This window comes from Aulostomus chinensis, chromosome 17, assembly GCF_037954235.1.
Source record: "Aulostomus chinensis isolate RoL2024-O1b breed Wild chromosome 17, RoL_Achi_v1.0, whole genome shotgun sequence".
In the NCBI taxonomy this organism is placed as follows: Eukaryota; Metazoa; Chordata; class Actinopteri; order Syngnathiformes; family Aulostomidae; genus Aulostomus; species Aulostomus chinensis.
In genome coordinates, this window is record NC_141336.1 from 11,882,483 (window position 1) to 11,898,794 (window position 16,312).

At 40.8% G+C, this 16,312-nt stretch overlaps 1 protein-coding gene across 1 annotated transcript in view; it reads right to left on the reverse strand.

The window, feature by feature from the left end:
- LOC147246301 (glutamate receptor ionotropic, NMDA 3B-like) overlaps positions 1-16,312 on the reverse strand; it is a 79,023-nt gene that overhangs the window by 13,214 nt on the left and 49,497 nt on the right. Inside the window, exons 3-8 of the mRNA XM_086182818.1 lie at positions 13,265-13,761; positions 11,596-11,867; positions 10,625-10,861; positions 7,130-7,276; positions 6,730-6,875; positions 3,616-3,731 (exon numbers count right to left, since the gene is read on the reverse strand). Coding sequence (XP_086038944.1) covers positions 3,616-3,731; positions 6,730-6,875; positions 7,130-7,276; positions 10,625-10,861; positions 11,596-11,867; positions 13,265-13,761 — 1,415 coding nt within the window. The remainder of the gene's footprint in view (positions 1-3,615; positions 3,732-6,729; positions 6,876-7,129; positions 7,277-10,624; positions 10,862-11,595; positions 11,868-13,264; positions 13,762-16,312) is intronic.

Below are 16,312 nucleotides of genomic sequence, written 5' to 3' on the forward strand. Positions count from 1 at the left end.
TCTCAACCCAACAATCATGAGTAATGCCTCAGCGATGTCTTAGCACTCACTTTGTCTTATAGCAGTGAAGAAAGCAGTAGATGTCTCCAGCGGAAAATGAGTTGGACAGTGAGAAGGGAATTCGGGAGAGGGGTCTTTCTGAGGCTACGCTTTGACAGAAACAGAAGAATCGAAGTTTGGTGTTTGTTCCCATGTGGTACTCTTGCTATTATCTATTTACTATCTTTGTGTATGTGTGAATATCTCTCTCTCTCTCTGGCTCTCTCTCTCTCTAACACACACACACACAGACACAAACACACACACATTGCCTTACTGACTTGCATTCCTTTTCTTGAGACAGAAATTGAAACCACTTTTACTTTTCTAACCTTAAACTTCCACCAAGTCTCACGCTAAAATATAACAGTTAACATCACAGGGGCTCAGTTTTGGGGGCTCATGTCCCCACAAGGCAGGAGGGTCCCCACGGTGTCACAGCATAGATGGTCTAATTGTCCGGAACAACTTTTTTCATATAACTTGCCAGTGGGAGATTATTTCAGTCTGGATTCTGCTTTTTGGAGAGTAGCAACCTACACCCAAAAGAGTAGGAAAATCACCAGCTATCCCCTGCCCTCTCTAGAAGATGTCTCCACCTCTTGCTACATCAGGAGAGCAACTAACATCATTAAAGACTCCACACACCCCGACCACTGCTTTTTTGAACTGTTGCCCTCAGGCAGGTGCTTCAGGCTGGCCAAGACATGCACAATCAGGATCAGAGGCAGTTTTTTTTTCTCCAAAAAGCAATTTGTACTTAAATTCCTGAAAATTCTATCACAGCTACTGCTCACAACCATACACTTGACTGCCTTTACTGCCTCGTGCCAAATTTATTCATTACCGAAATTATATGTCTTTTTTGTGTTGTTGTGTTATTGTTTTCTTTTATATTGAGCACGGCCTTTTGCACTTTCCCCAGATGTTATTTTGCATGTCGATCATGATTGGTCTACAGAAATACAAACAACTCAAGAATTTTTTTTCTACTATAAGAGAATGATAATGGGTTGAGACAGGTGGTTCTTCTGTGCTGGCACAGTGCATTGAAGGGATGCTTGATTACAGCTCACAAGGATACCTAATACACACACACACACACACACACACACACACACACGCGCACACCCACACACGTACACACACACACACACAGCATCAGTTTGACAATCAGGGACATAACTTTTGTCCCCAATTGAAAGTGCCATCCCCAATTAACTGGTGTTTGGTCTGGTTTGTTTTCCTGAAAGTGGCTTAAGATGCATGCACGAATGCACGCGCACACACACACACACACACACACACACACACACACACACACACACACACACACACACACACACACACACACACACACACACACACACACACACCTATACACCTGTAAAAACCTTCCAGTGACTAAAATGCATTTGGGTTAGAGGTTAAGTACATGATACATCCAATAAATGTGTTCTGCCAGCAAAAAAAAAAAAAAAAAATCACTTCAAAGTCACCTTCAGATGGTGAATATGTGCAAATGGCATGTGACTGGAATACTGCGGGACTTACAATCATGGCTGGGATGCTTAATTTATCACAGTGAAAGTGAGGAGAAGACATTTATCAGAAACAGGATATTATTTATTCTGACAGATCAGCAGTGCCCTACAATTTACTACTGAGGAGAAAATACAGCAAGCACTTGGATGTACTCATAAGTCTACAGTAAAATTAATGTATACAGTTCTTACTACCATAATCAATGCAGCAGCTAACTATCACAATGCACATCTGTCTGGAATGATTTATTACTGATCATATACTATAGCCCACACTGGTTGTTACTTGTACCAAGCATCCATACTTCAAATAGAATGAAATAAAACTATATCGACATACTGAATTATTGACTCACAATAAGTAAACAATACTGATGCAAGTTGCGGCACTGTTTGCCCAGTGTGTCAATGATTTATGGGATTCATCGCAGGTAGTGATTGTGGCCATCACAAATATATGTGATAGCTTTTTTTGGGGGGGGGGGGGGGCAGGTTAGGCTTCTTAAAATGACATAATGCTTTTCCAGAAACACATTAAATGACAGTTAAATTAGCTGTATAAATTATAAAAGAGGAGAAGAAGAGTGAGAATATGGCAAAAACAGTGGAGAAGTGTTTTTGTTAAACACAACAGCAGTGCAAAATGTCTGTAAGGCTCTCGGCTCTATTCTGTTGTTTTTTTTTCTTTTTTTCTCCTTTCTTGCCAAGGATTTTATGATTATTTCATAGATAAAAGGAGAAACAATTACCTTCCCCTGAAAGAATAACCGTTTTATTTTAAACTTTAAAAGGCACATCAGTTAGAATAGCCTTTGGATCACACACACAAAACATGCCAGGATGTGCATGTAAATGTTCCTTCATCTTATATGCTTCATGAATATGTTATCCCGAGTCATCCGGTATGTTCTGACAATGCATTTCCATTAATAATAGATGCTTGCTTACTTTCACCCTCCAGTGTTACAAGTTCATGCAGTAAATTACGGTGTTCTTCTGTCAGTCATGTAGCTTCCCACACTATTTGATCGCCTCTTGTTGTGTGTCATGGACGTACTTCAAAAGGTACATAAATGTGTGTTTATGTGCGATGTATTATGTGACAGCCTGCGGTCTCGTATAGCACGTGTGTTTATAAATGTATAGAAAGTATATAGAAAGTACAGTTCCTCCATATGTCTGTGTGAGAGCATGCACGTCCACTTAGTGTGTGTGTGTGTGTGTGTGTGTGTGTGTGTGAGTGAGTCATTTAACCCCGCTGAGGTGAATCTTTTCACGCAGTCAATGTAAGAACTCAATGAATTAGTTTACAAGGTCATTTTCATTGATATTTGCAGTGCAGGAAGAGTTGGGGTGTTGGATGAAGGAACATGAAGCAAATCTGGTTTGTGTCATTGTTTGTAAACTAAATCTTGTAACACAGTAAGATCAGTGGTGGGCAGACCGATTCTTTTCACAGAATTGATTCTTTTGACTTGATATACACAAATGTATTGAAACTTTGGAGTTTTAATAGTTTTTCTAAAATATGTCTCCAATAATACTAGGTATATAGGTATGTCAAGAAGTTCAGTATGTTATTACAGACACAGAAATGTTCCTGACAATTTTGTCATTTTCTTTGATGTCCTTGTTTATAAAGAGGGATTCGTTCATCGTTCGGATCAGTCTGTCTCTTTCCAAGTCCTTATTTAGTGGCACGTAGCAGAAGAGACAGTAACCAACAGCAATCAGGTGTGTGCAGGTCTGAATACAGTAGAATGTAAATGTCCGTTTGTTTGACAGGTTAACCTGGAGCATATCTTTAACTAAAATGATCCATTCCAACTGATTTGTTTGTTCAACACTTCTTTAAATGTCAACTTAGCTAAAGCAAGAACCAAAGGCATAAAACAAACATAAAATGTTGAAGATTAAAAAAACAAATATCAGTTAGAATTTTACACATGTGTAAAGAGAACATTTTAAGTGTGTGTGTGTGTGTGTGTGTGTGTGTGTGTGTGCGTGCGCGCACAAGCGCCTGGTTGAGCACCTTCAATTGCGAATGGCTTCCCCACTGTGAGTAGCTTGCAGTCTGCATCGATAGAGACCTCAAAATCCAATAAGGCTTTGTCCATGATGAAGGCGTCCAAGGCAGGAGGATCTGTCCTTCATCACCAACACACACACACACACACACACACACACAAACACACACACACACACACACACACACACACACACACACACACACACACACACAAACAAGGGTGAGAGGGAGACAATCTCTAACTTCTGTAGCGCTGTAAATTAATTTCCTCCTTCTGTAACTACCCAGACTTATCCCATCCTGTATTTGGTGCAACATTGTCATTTATATGCAGGATGAGATTACCTGCATCCTAATACACTGTGTAAACACATATATCATTACCCAAACCAACAGCCTCTGTGGCGGACTGATAAGGTATTATACATACTGCCCAAGACTCTCCCTCTCTATCAATATTGATCCAATTGAACCTAATTGACCCTTAATTATAGACTGTTCCTCTGCGGCTGACCGCAGCAGGCTGCAGATAACTTCAGGACACTGAGCCCAACACAGCGTATGAATAATACACAAACACACACACATACACACCCAAAAAAAGAAGAGCTTCCCCAAAACACACATGTATCCACACACACACACACACACACACACACACACACACACACACACACACACACACACACACACACACACACACACACACACACACACACACACACACAAACACGTACGGTCTAACAGGAAACCAAAACCCAGACTAAACAAATTACCTTAAAGTTGTTGTTATTAAGAATGTTCACTACTAAACCAAAGGTTGACTTTATAAAGTCTTTGCAGTGCTAGCAAAGCAGAAAAGTCTGTTTTTTGTTGTTTTTTTTTTCCTGTCGAGACCTGTCAAATACAAGGAACAGGAGAAAAGAGAGGATAGAGACACGGGACTAAAGAGGGTCGGAAGAATCCGATGCTCGCCTGAGTGGTGTGTGTCAGCGTGAAAGTGTGTCTGTACAGCTAAGTTCTAAGCCTTTGTGTATGTATGGTCTTAAATGCACATTATTTCATCTGAAGCCATACATTTGTGTGCATGTGCACGTGGAGCCCTCGGCATTCTATCTCTGCAGGAAAAAGCTTGTGAGGGTTTTTTTTTCTCTCCCCTCTTAGATTTGAGTGCAGTATTGGGGTCAGTAGTTCTGCCAACACAGTGTTTTCCTGCCTCACTTCTGTGTGTCTCTGCACTGACTTTGACTTCTGCTTTGCCTCGGATGCAAACCCCTCTCTTTCCCTGTTCTCAACCTCTTTCTCTGAAGTTTTGTATCATCTTTCTTGTATCACAAAGTCAGCACAGGCACTATCTCAGCATCTCTGCTGGTCCTCTGTGGCGTATGAGTGAGAACAGTGTGTTGTTAAAGCTGTGTGTGCAAGAGTGTTAATGTGTATGTGGACTTTAATAAGCCAAGATATATATTTTTTTATTTTCCAAAGGTGTTCTTCAGGCCAAATCCGACTAATGAAACATGTAATTATAAGTAGCTTCCAAAGTGAAGATTTATTTAGAATATGTCTGTAAGATGCAAAGGCAAAGGCTGACAGTCTGCTTCCTACAACAGCGGTTTTATACTTTGTCATACTGGGGACCCCTGAGGTGAATCTAAGTAAGCTGCAGACCCCCCCTGGAAGTGATTTTGCAAAGCAAAGTCCCTCATATTTAGAGATACTGCAGCTGACATTTGGATCAAAAGTATTTAAACACAAGAAATCACATCCAGTGTCAGGGATCTGAACTTAAAAATATGAATTAATGAATAGAATTTAGACAACCCAATCAGGGTGAACCCTGAACCTGCCCGATGTCAGCTGGGATAGACTTCGACTCCCCCCCACGACCCTTAGGGGATAAGTGGTATAGCAAATGAAAATGGATGGATGGATAGAATTTCGATAAAGTTAGTTTGTGTGGAAACAGTTGTCGCTCCCCAATTATTTGGCAGTTTAACAATAGTTTCCCAGGGAAATTAACGTCATCTATCCAATTTGAGGTTATTAGTAAGTAATTACCAGAAAGTTAGCGAGGAAATGGTAAAAAAGTTGCAAGGAAATGACTCGGAAATCACCACAAAAACAACAAAAACAAATAAGATATTGGAGCTAAATATCAAATATGTATACAAATAACAAGGAAACTATATTATTAATAAAATACTGTGCATTTAGATGCTGCTGTTGGAAATATCAGCTCCAAAACAAAACATTTGTGTAAATCGGACGCTTATACCAGGAAATCTGAGCTTTCACACTGAATTGATGGTGTCATCAGCAAAGCATTAATGACCGTACAACTGGTGAATCAGAAAATGTGATCAGATGCGTGTGAATTTTTCCATTATCCTCTGTCTCGTCTCTAGATGACATCGTTAGCTATAAATGTCAGAATGAGACAACAGCCACATTCTCTTTCAGCGCAGTTTCTTTTCACTACATAGCAGCTTCTCCATCTTCTCTTATGGCTATAAATGTTTGATGCCAGCCCTCTTTTTCCTCACTAATAATCAAGATTGCAGATGGTCTGAGTCTATTGTGTCCTTAAAGAATAAATTAAAACTCATCTTTTTATATTAACCTTCACATAGATGCCTGTTATTTGATTTCTTTGGGGCCTTTGTTATCATTCCAGTGGGTTGGTCTCTGTCTCATTTTTTAAGCCTTAGAAATTCCATTGTCTGTCCTGCCAGGGAGATTACCAAAAACTATCTGATGACCATCACGTCTCTCTAAAGCCCTGTTTATTATTTGTGCCACATGCACAGGTGTCTAAACTAAGTGCCTGCCTCTCTCTCTCCTTCTTTTTCTGCTTCCCCTCTCTCTTTTTTGTCCACCTGTCCAGAAGTTGGGCTGTCCTGTAACCAGTTCAAAGGTTTATTTTTTTGAGGACAGATTTGTGATCTTTATTTTGGTCTATATAAATTACGTAAATGATACGAACTCAACAGAATTACTGAACTATAAATGACTTGCTATTGCTTTGAGCGCACAAACCAAATACAGAAAAGCGTTTCCAGTGAATATGAGATCAGGCACTTGATTGGGTGTGTGTGTGTGTGTGTGTGTGTGTCTTACTTTAACATATGCACACCCTCTGGGGTGGTGGGCTGGTTGAAACGTCGCATGTAGTCGTGCATCTCTGGGAAACTCTTCTTCATGTAATCCTCAGCACTGCTCTCCCTCACTGTACCAAAACGAAAGCCCAGCGAGGGGTGGTGCAGCTGAGACGCAGGGAGTCGTGAGTAAAGATGGTAGCAGAGGTGTTAAAATGAGAGAGAATCATTAGGCTCATATCAAAATACACTGTGGACATCAACTCCCAACAGGGATATGGAAAGTGATAATCCTTCTCAAATAATTCCACTCATTAGCATGTCCTTGTGGAAGATTATTTAGCTTGCACGCGTGTAGCAACCTGACTGCATATGTGTGTGTGTACATGCATGCTACTTGTGTCCTTTTGTGTAGTCTTAACCTTGTCGTCATGGATTCCTGACACCTGCTCGAAGGTCTTCTCACCGACCATTACTGCTGCAAGGTTAGCTGTGTAGCTGGATAGCACGAGTAAGCAGAATATGGCCCAAAGGTTCATCAGGAAACGCCCCGTCCAGCATTTAGGAGTCTGCAGAGTGGAGATAAGAGCCAAGTTGTTTGGTTTGATCTTTTATATAAATAATAAAGGAGATAGAACTCACTTAAATATTACGATCCGACAGTGAAGTTGACATTTGAGATACAAAATGTGATTATTGTGAATTTTTAAATATTTGTCAGAAACAGTGCAAGAGTCAGGGTATGAATGATGGAATTATGGCCATAAATGTGTTGGGGTGAGATTTATTGAAATGCTCGTCGGCCCAAGAGTGGACATTTGTGCCAGATGTAACACGTCTTCCTTCATTAGAAAGGGACAAACATGAGGTGGCAGTGACTTTGACCTTTGACCTGCAAAATCCAATTAGTTCTTATTTTGAGTCCAAATGGACATTGGTGCCAAATTTGCATAATAACACTAAAAGTAGTACTAATGGCCACAGCTGTTGTGGACCCAACAGCTTAATAAGGGCAGAGGTGACACAATTAAAAACAAAAATGTGTAAAAATAGAGCTTAACAGGTGTTGACATGAACTCAGAGGACCCTTGAGGTTCTCAACCCATTTCTCCTCTTTAGAAATGTAATTATCAGGTTAATCAAAACATAACAGAGGACGAGCCAATAGAGTAAAATACATTTTAATAAAGTGGAACTGTTTGTGAGGCGCCTGAGGAACATCTTTCCTTGTAATTGCCTACGAGAATTAATATACCTTATTATTGTTTCCCCAAATTAAGATCCACTTAAAAAAGGAAAAGAAAGAAACTTTCTAGTCTGCTTAACATGAATGAGACATTAATTTGACAAACAAGGTTGTAACCCGTAATTACAAAGGTGATCGTGACAAATAATTAGCAGGGGAATTGAATAGAAAAACAAGAAGGTTGGCATACACATTTGAAAAGTATTTTTTTCCCTTGTGGTGCAGCTGAGGATGATTTTTCCTTCAGAAGGTTTTTCATTTCAAGGCAATCTATGGGAAATGTGTAGACTAAATAAAATATCTGCTGAGACAAAATGGAACTGATCATTCTGTGCTGAGATTTAGCATTCTGAATTCTTAATAATTCATGCAACAATAGGTCGATGATTTCATACAGAGGTTAAAAAAAACAACCAAGAAACAAAAGGACAGTCGATTAAGCTAACGCTCTCTCCGTGAGTCAGCTGGAAATATTTTCATGGGAAAAAGAAAAAAAAAAAAGAACACACATGATCATTCAACCTTGAACCAGCACTATATTTGTTGCGTTTCAATAGGTCACAATCCTGCTAATGCTCACAAGCTGTTAACTGACACATTCCCAGTTGCAGGGATCAAACCTGTGACCTTTCAATTATGGGAAATCACTTGGCCTCTTGTTCTCTTCCACCCAAGTCATTTGCATTTACCGTCTTCGGGGGCACGATGATGAGTTGAAAGAAATATTACGATGCATGCTCACTATGCAGCGCAGACAGGGAATAAGTTAACTCAATGAGGTTTCACATATTTACCCGAATGTACTTCATGTAAGTTGGAGGAAGCTCCCGCTAAGCCAGATCCTGAGTGACTGTCAAACCGTTCCATCATCAGCCTCACTAGCAGGCATGATGTAATATTTGCTAAATGACCGGTAATATGTGCATTTATGAAATGAATATTTTTCAAGCAACTGAGGAATTTAGGCTCCTAATATGTGGGCAGTTCATCCAAATTACAGTTGTTTTTTTTTTTTATTTCTGTATTTTTTTTCATCAACTTAAGACGGACAGGCTCTGCAGTGGAAGGTCCACATCTCCCTTTCATGAGGACCAGCATGCACCACATTTGGAGCTACAAGACTTTGCAGGTGAACGTCGGTCACTGGAGCAGTAAAATCATTCATTTTTCAGATGGAGTTTGGCCTAGAAGCACAAAAGTGCACTGACGGTGTGATTCTTTAATGATGGGTGTGTGTCATGTTCACTCTGAAGCAGAAGTTGTTCAGAAATGGGATCCTGTGATGGATACGAAGGAGTATTAGGGCAGGGGAAAAGGAAAAAAAAATGAGAGGAAGATTTTATTTTTTTTATCTTGCACTTGGAGACAAAGTAGAAATGTCAAAACGAAGTTGAAGTAAATCAGAAGAGGAAGATTTTTTCGATATGTTGCATTTAAGATGCATAAAAAGAATGTCTTTCTTACTGAAGCCAGTTCTGAAGTACAATTTCAATCATTCATCCACGCAGGGCACTTTATAGAGGCAGCCGTATATGCTTTTGATATAGTCTGAAAAGGTCGACTTTATTCTCATGTTGCACAATAAAAAAAAAAAAATTCCTCTACTGAATTAGTTGGAAATTTTGAACACTCTACATTTCCACTTTTTTCTCAAAGTGCAAGGATGACGTATAAATCTTCTTACTTTTGTCTTTATCCTGGACATTTCACCTTTTTTTCTCAACATTTCTTCACTTTTTTTCCTTGAAATGCATAATAAAGAAAAAAAAATCCTCCGCCTCTCATTTCTTCCTTTCAGCCCTACTCCGTCGTAGGTGTAGATCTGAATTGTCGAGACCAGCAGATGCATTTTCACGCCCTCTCTAAAGAAAAGCCAGGAACCAGGTAGTTTATAATAGTTCGATTTTATCACAGTATAATGCTCAGGCGAGTCGGTGTATTTATTTGTAATTGGGAATGTGCAACAGTTCTAAGCGTGAGGCGATCATAAAATCTAATAGGATTGCAAAATTGGAAGTATATTTTTAATCTCTGCAGTAAAAAAAAAACAAAAATATACTTCTATTAATTTAACAGACTTGGCTTGGAGGAAGTAACCTCATTTATGTCTCATACTGACCAGGCTCTCCAGTGTTGCCCACCTCACCGTAACCCTCATTCTGCTGCATTTTTCATTCCCTCTTACTCTCTTACCCTCTCAACCCCATCTCACCATCATTCAGTCAGCCTCCCTATTACCGACTTTCGGATACTTGCTTCTTAACTTGCCCTCTCACCTCCTTGTATCCCGCCGCCCGCCCCCCTGCTTGGTTGCAACTTTGTGTCTGACAGAGTTAACCTCGACTCGCTCCCTCTTCCCTCACCTTCATCCATCCCTATCATCCTCACCATAACTCCCTCAATCTCTGTCGACTCACTTACCCTTTCCCCTCTCCCTCCCCGTATGTGCATTATCCTCTCTCTACCTCTCTACTTCATCACTGCCTCCCTCCTTAACCTCTCCCCTATCCATCTTTTCACCCTCCTCAGCCATCTTTATAATTTTTCTCCGTGCTTCCTCTTTCAACTCTTACCCTTAATACACACCCCTCCTCCTCCCTTTCTCCTTGCAATATCTCTACCCCCATCCTGCATGATGTCTATTTATCACAGAGAGGGGGAGATACTTTACCTTGGTGGCGACAGTGCGTCCAAACAGTATGGCGTAGCATAGATTGAGGGCTGAGGAATAGGAGAACACACGCAGCCTGTTCCTTCCATGCGGTGTCATGCCAAAGGGGCTATTCCACTCATACAGCGTGAGGAAGAGCGCGGTGAGATGCAGTGTGACAAAAATTCCCACCCACATGGACCAATGGAGAGGCCACATGAAAGCACCGATCGGGGCGGCGGTGTCCCGGCTTCGAACCTGGTAGATCAAAAACAAACAACTGTGCAAGAAGCAGGCGTGATGGGAGTTATTTACGGAGATTGCATCTTGTGAACAATCTGGACTACAGGCTAATTTTTGTCTCCAGTCCGCAGCATCTTTCCAGTAAGCTTATTTTCAACACTCCTGGGCATAATTAGAGTTTAAAAATTGCACACATTGTTTTTTTGCGTGTTTTTTTTGCTATTCATCATTTCGTATGGGCAAGAGAGAGCAATGGCGTTCTCATTTTGAAATGGTGCCCCTGCTGTCAGATCATATTAGGCATTGCAGCGTGTCAGCCACAGAGGGAGATGTTAACAAATCAAAGAATAAGTGCAGCATGTTTCTGGACTCTGCTTAGACGTCTTCCCTAAATGCCTCTCAGACTCATTATACACTCTTAAACTGCCTCTCGTTTTTAAACTTTCATAATTAAAAGGTCCACTAAAACTCAGCAAACTAATTATTCACCAACTAATGAACTCCTGATCCTCACCAGACTGGGTGAGAGGGGCATAAGGGTGAAATTAAGCAGTTGCAGACGGTGTCGTCAAAAAATACCGACATATTGTCAGCAACAGAACGAGAGATTGACAAATCAAAGTATCAGTGAAGACTGTGATGCTGCCACTGACTCACAATGTAGTGTAATGTCAGGACAAGCCCGTCTCCTCTGCAATCATTAAAATGTAAACTCTAAACAAACTAATGATGACTTTAAGGAATCCTACCAGAATGCCCAAGCTGGTGGAATAGAAGGGAGAGGTGAAATCAATGACTCTGCTTCTGGCAGAGTTGATGGAGAAAGAGGTGACGGCCATGTCAGCGGTTCCGCTTAGCAGGTCACCAACTAGCCCCGTCCAGCGTCCTGTTCCGCTCAATGCCCCATACTTTCCATCTCCAACAATGTAGAGGTCAAAGGAGAAACCCATGTCTTCCGCAAGTTTCTCCAACAAGTCGATGCAGTACCCATAGCAGCACTTCCTCAGGTCCTCTGGCAGGCCTGAGAGAGGATGAGGAGAATGAGGAGAGGCGTGTCATGCGGATGTTCGATGTGCAGGAGGTTCAATTTTGGGAATGTGATGACCTCTAGATTAGTACACATTAAAGCTATAGTGATTCATATTTTAATTTAAATGAACATGATTTAATTTCAAGCCCTTTCCAAATGAAAACTTTAAATGCTCATTAAGCTCATTATCACCTCAACCCTGCACGACCAGGGGGATCCATGTTATGGGCAGAGAATGTGAACCAGAGACTTGCTCAAGCTGAGGTTAGCCCTCTGCTAGATTGAACGTGGATAAATAATTGAACCCTCCTGCTTCTTTCGACTTTCCCAGTCTTATAAGACCAAGTGGACTAAATTCTGATATTAAAACAAAAAATTCTATAGGGAAACGAGAGAATTTGCCCACTGTTCTACAGCTAAAACAGTAACAACTGAGTAGCTTACAGGGGAGCCCTTGTAATGTTCCATGTAAGCATGATGATAACCTGACAATCCTCTACACTTTATGTTTTTTTGGAAACACATTCAGTCACAGTTAAGCGCTTGCTAGGTGCATTTGTGTACCAGTTACCCATGAAACTATCATTTTCTGATCATGTATTTGTGGCAAAACACACATTTGAGTTTTCTACACTCCTTGATTATCTTAAATACAAAAATTAATTTCTAATTTTTTCCAGTTATCTGTTGGGAATATCTGGTTGGACTGAATCGCAAAGGCGTTCAGTGCTCGGAGTTTGAGATTATAATGCAATACTATCGTGCTAGTATAGTAATAAAGCAAGCTGCAATATCTGTTGTTCTGCAAAACAATTGATCGACATTGCATCGCAATAACTGTGTAGCTGAGGAAGAAAAATACCACTAAGGGCTTGTACTGTGGGTATTTTGCTTATAAAACCACCTGTTGTTGTTTTTTTAAAGTATAGATATCGGAATATGTATTTCAAAAGGATACAGCAGTCCTGCCCCTCCTCTATCCCATATGGATGTCCAAGAGTCTTCTGAGCCAGAGATATTCGAGCTGGTATTTCTATAAAACAGACTTGACCTTGATCTTGTTAATACCTTTAATTCTCTAGTGAAACACAGAATGTAGCTGTAGAACGGAGCCCTTGACATTGCTCGTGATAGATATTTTTAACTAGATGGACCAGCTATGATCTCATATTGATTTTACTCTGAAAATCCAATCAGTCTCAAAGACAGCAGATGTGGCCGGTGACATCGAAGCCCAGAGTTTGCATTAATTAGACCTTATAAATGTCCCGCCACGAGGTAAAATGTTTTCTGACACCGATTACAGTAAATCTATAATTGAAGTGACAGTAAAGTACTTCATCAATAAAGTACGTCCTTTAAACTCTAAAAAACATGTCAAAATTCACCACTGCCGTCCCAGTCTGGAGCTGAGCTGTTAGGGTTGTGCAGCTGGTTGAAGAGACCCTGAATGACATCGGTCCGGTTGGTTCGGGGGTCCAGACAGAGCTGACCAGCAGGACACAGTCCATCCTCGTCCACCTCGCGTGTGAAGACAAACGGGTGCTCCACGAGTGTAACCACCCTCAGACGGTGTCCCTCAACGGACAGTCCAGGCCTCCAGCGCCCTCCAGCATTAAAATCCCTCTGGCCATCCCCTCCTCTCACCCCAGCTCCTAGACCTTGTCCCTGGCTGCTTCCAAACCCCCCAACCAGTCCAAGGATACCCCCCTCTAATTCCAGCCTGCCTCTGGACCAATGGCCCACCGTAACCCAGGCCGGCTGGCCCAGAGCCCCTCGTTTTAGGCTCCAGACATGAAACAGCTGTGAGGAGAAAACTCTGGAGAGGCCAGCATCCACCTGGATCAGGCCTGTGGCCCCGGTGAAGGACGTGTTGGCAAGAAACCTGGAAGACAGAGAGAGAGAGAGAGAGAGAGAGAGAAACAGACAGAGAGAGAGAGAGAGAGAGAAACAGACAGAGAGAGAGAGAGAGAGAGAGAGAGTGAAACTGACTAAGGCTGAGAACAAACTTCTAGATTTATGATTGACATTGTCGAGATAATCCTGTATAGAGATGGAAGATATACGGAACACAAAACTACGCACAGTTAAAATGGGAAAATTAGGGAAAAAAAATAGTTAAAGGTTAAACAATATTGCAGATGGGCTTGGTCTGGATGTGCAGCTTTAGCTCTTCGTCTCAGATGGATAATTGCATCTCCCAGAAAGTCATAATTAAAAGTTAATGCAGTGCAGAGAGGGTCTCCTGCTATCTGACAGTCCATACAGACAGCCATTGCTATTCGTCTCACTCGCCTGATGGCAGTGCATTAGTCTTCATGGCGGAATACATTAGGCAGAGCAATCCCAGTTTGCACATAAATCTGCTCTGGCCTCTTGAACCTAGCAGGAATTGTTAGGTCATGACTTAGCATTTGATCATATGAACATCATCAGCAGTTCTCTCAATGTGAACTCATACAAGTACTGTTTGATCATGTCTTGATTAGTGGCGGATTGTCAGGAGGTCATTGTCACTGGTACGGGTGGTTGTTTAAATGTTAAAGAATGCAAGGATCACTGCATTCGGTATGGGTGCTGAACCGTGTAGGGACTGTTGATTATGTGTGAGCCGAGGCTAGAATTGGCAAGTTTTCCTCTTCGGTTAATGGAGAAGAGGGGGATAGCTTTCTCTTAGAGAGGAAAAATCACATTTCCCTTTCAGTCTTTTCATGCTTTTTTGTTCTCTGCCTCACTTTTCTCCAAATTAGAGGCCACTCTGGGAGTGAATATCTCTGCCAAAGCCATTATACATCATCAGATCTGGATTAAGTCCAAAATCTTGCTGCTCAATGCTATCATCCTATATCTAAATTTCAGCAAAATCAAACCACATTTTTTTGAGTTATCCTGCAGACAAACAGACACAATAACTCCTTATATTGAATGTAAGCACTGCTGGAAAAGGTCCTCAGTTTAATATGAGATACTTTATGCGTGTCAAAATGAAGACTTAATTAATCACAAGGGTCATTAACCTAACCTCTAAGCCTATACCCTGAACTAAAGCTTGACTGCACTCCACAGATAATTAAACAGTATAGAAATGTGTTTAATGCTTTGTGTGTTCTGTTTTGTTTTGATCAGCACCCCTTTCTTGATTCTACTTCAGCAGCGTAATACCAGCTAGAGTTTTCAGCTGCTTTATGGTGACGTGTTGTTAAGTATATATAAGTTATTGTAGGGGAGGCCTCAATGGTACACGGAAAAGATAGCATTCAGAGACTAACTACTGAGAGAGATGGTGATTATGCACATGTCCTCAGAGAAATGCCTCGCCCATATTCTGGAACTGTCCTACTTTCCTCAATATGAAAAAATTTGATTCTGATGACACGTAACGACAATTTTTGGAGAAAACCAAACAGGCTTGTATGGTGGCCAAGAAAGCTCATCACAATGCCAAGACTATGACACAATTAAAAGCCATGACGCAAATAAAACAAGCTAGGTGTCTTTTTTATTTGCTTTGTGCCTATTTTTCTGCATCGTGTCTTTGAATATTTGCCTAATACATTTTTGTATTTGCTTAGTGTCTTTTATTTGCATCATGGCTTTTTTATTTGTTTTGCGGTGTTTGTGTTGTTGTGAGCTTTTTTTGGCCACTGTAGGTTTGAGCTAGCGACCAGCTAATGATACAACAATGTAGTGTTCTTGCTAGCCAGCTAACTATGTTAGCTTGTAGACATATACTGTATACATTCAGCTAAAAGCTGAATATTAGAAAGACTGAGCATACAACAAAATTACTATTGATCGAATTCAGTTTGTACATTTTGTTGTAGGCATGCATAATTTGTTTTGCTTTACAGGAAGACGGAGATGTTGATTGAAAAAAAGAGCAAAGAAATTACACATCGTTGAAGAGGAGGCAAATACATGTGCATGAAAAGACATTTTTCATTTCAACAGGTATTAAACTCATTTCCCTCGCAATATTTATCCAGAAACTGATTTTCAAAAAAGCCTCTGATTTAATGTACTTAGGTTTCCTTTTCATCCCTCTTCGTCTCTAAAGCAGAAGTTCCAGTCTAGAGCTAAAAAATCACTCATGGTAATAGTGACTGAATCATCATACCCCATAGACAGCACATTCATCAAGTCAACCCTCTCCAGACTCATACTTTACTTTAGTGGCTGCGGCTGGCCACTAAGAAATTAAACATAAACTTCACATCTCTTATCTAAGCGGAAGAGAGCACGGCCCTCTTTCCTCCAGCTTGCCAGCGATTTGGATTCATGCACAGACAAAAGAATGTTAGATAAGGGTACATTAAAAGTACACACACAAACGCACACACTTTCCAGCAACACCACTTTTAAGTTATGGGTTCTGTGGATTGTTGTGTTGCATTACACCTGAAAGCGCATTTAAAGAATGACTGTGAATGTCAAAG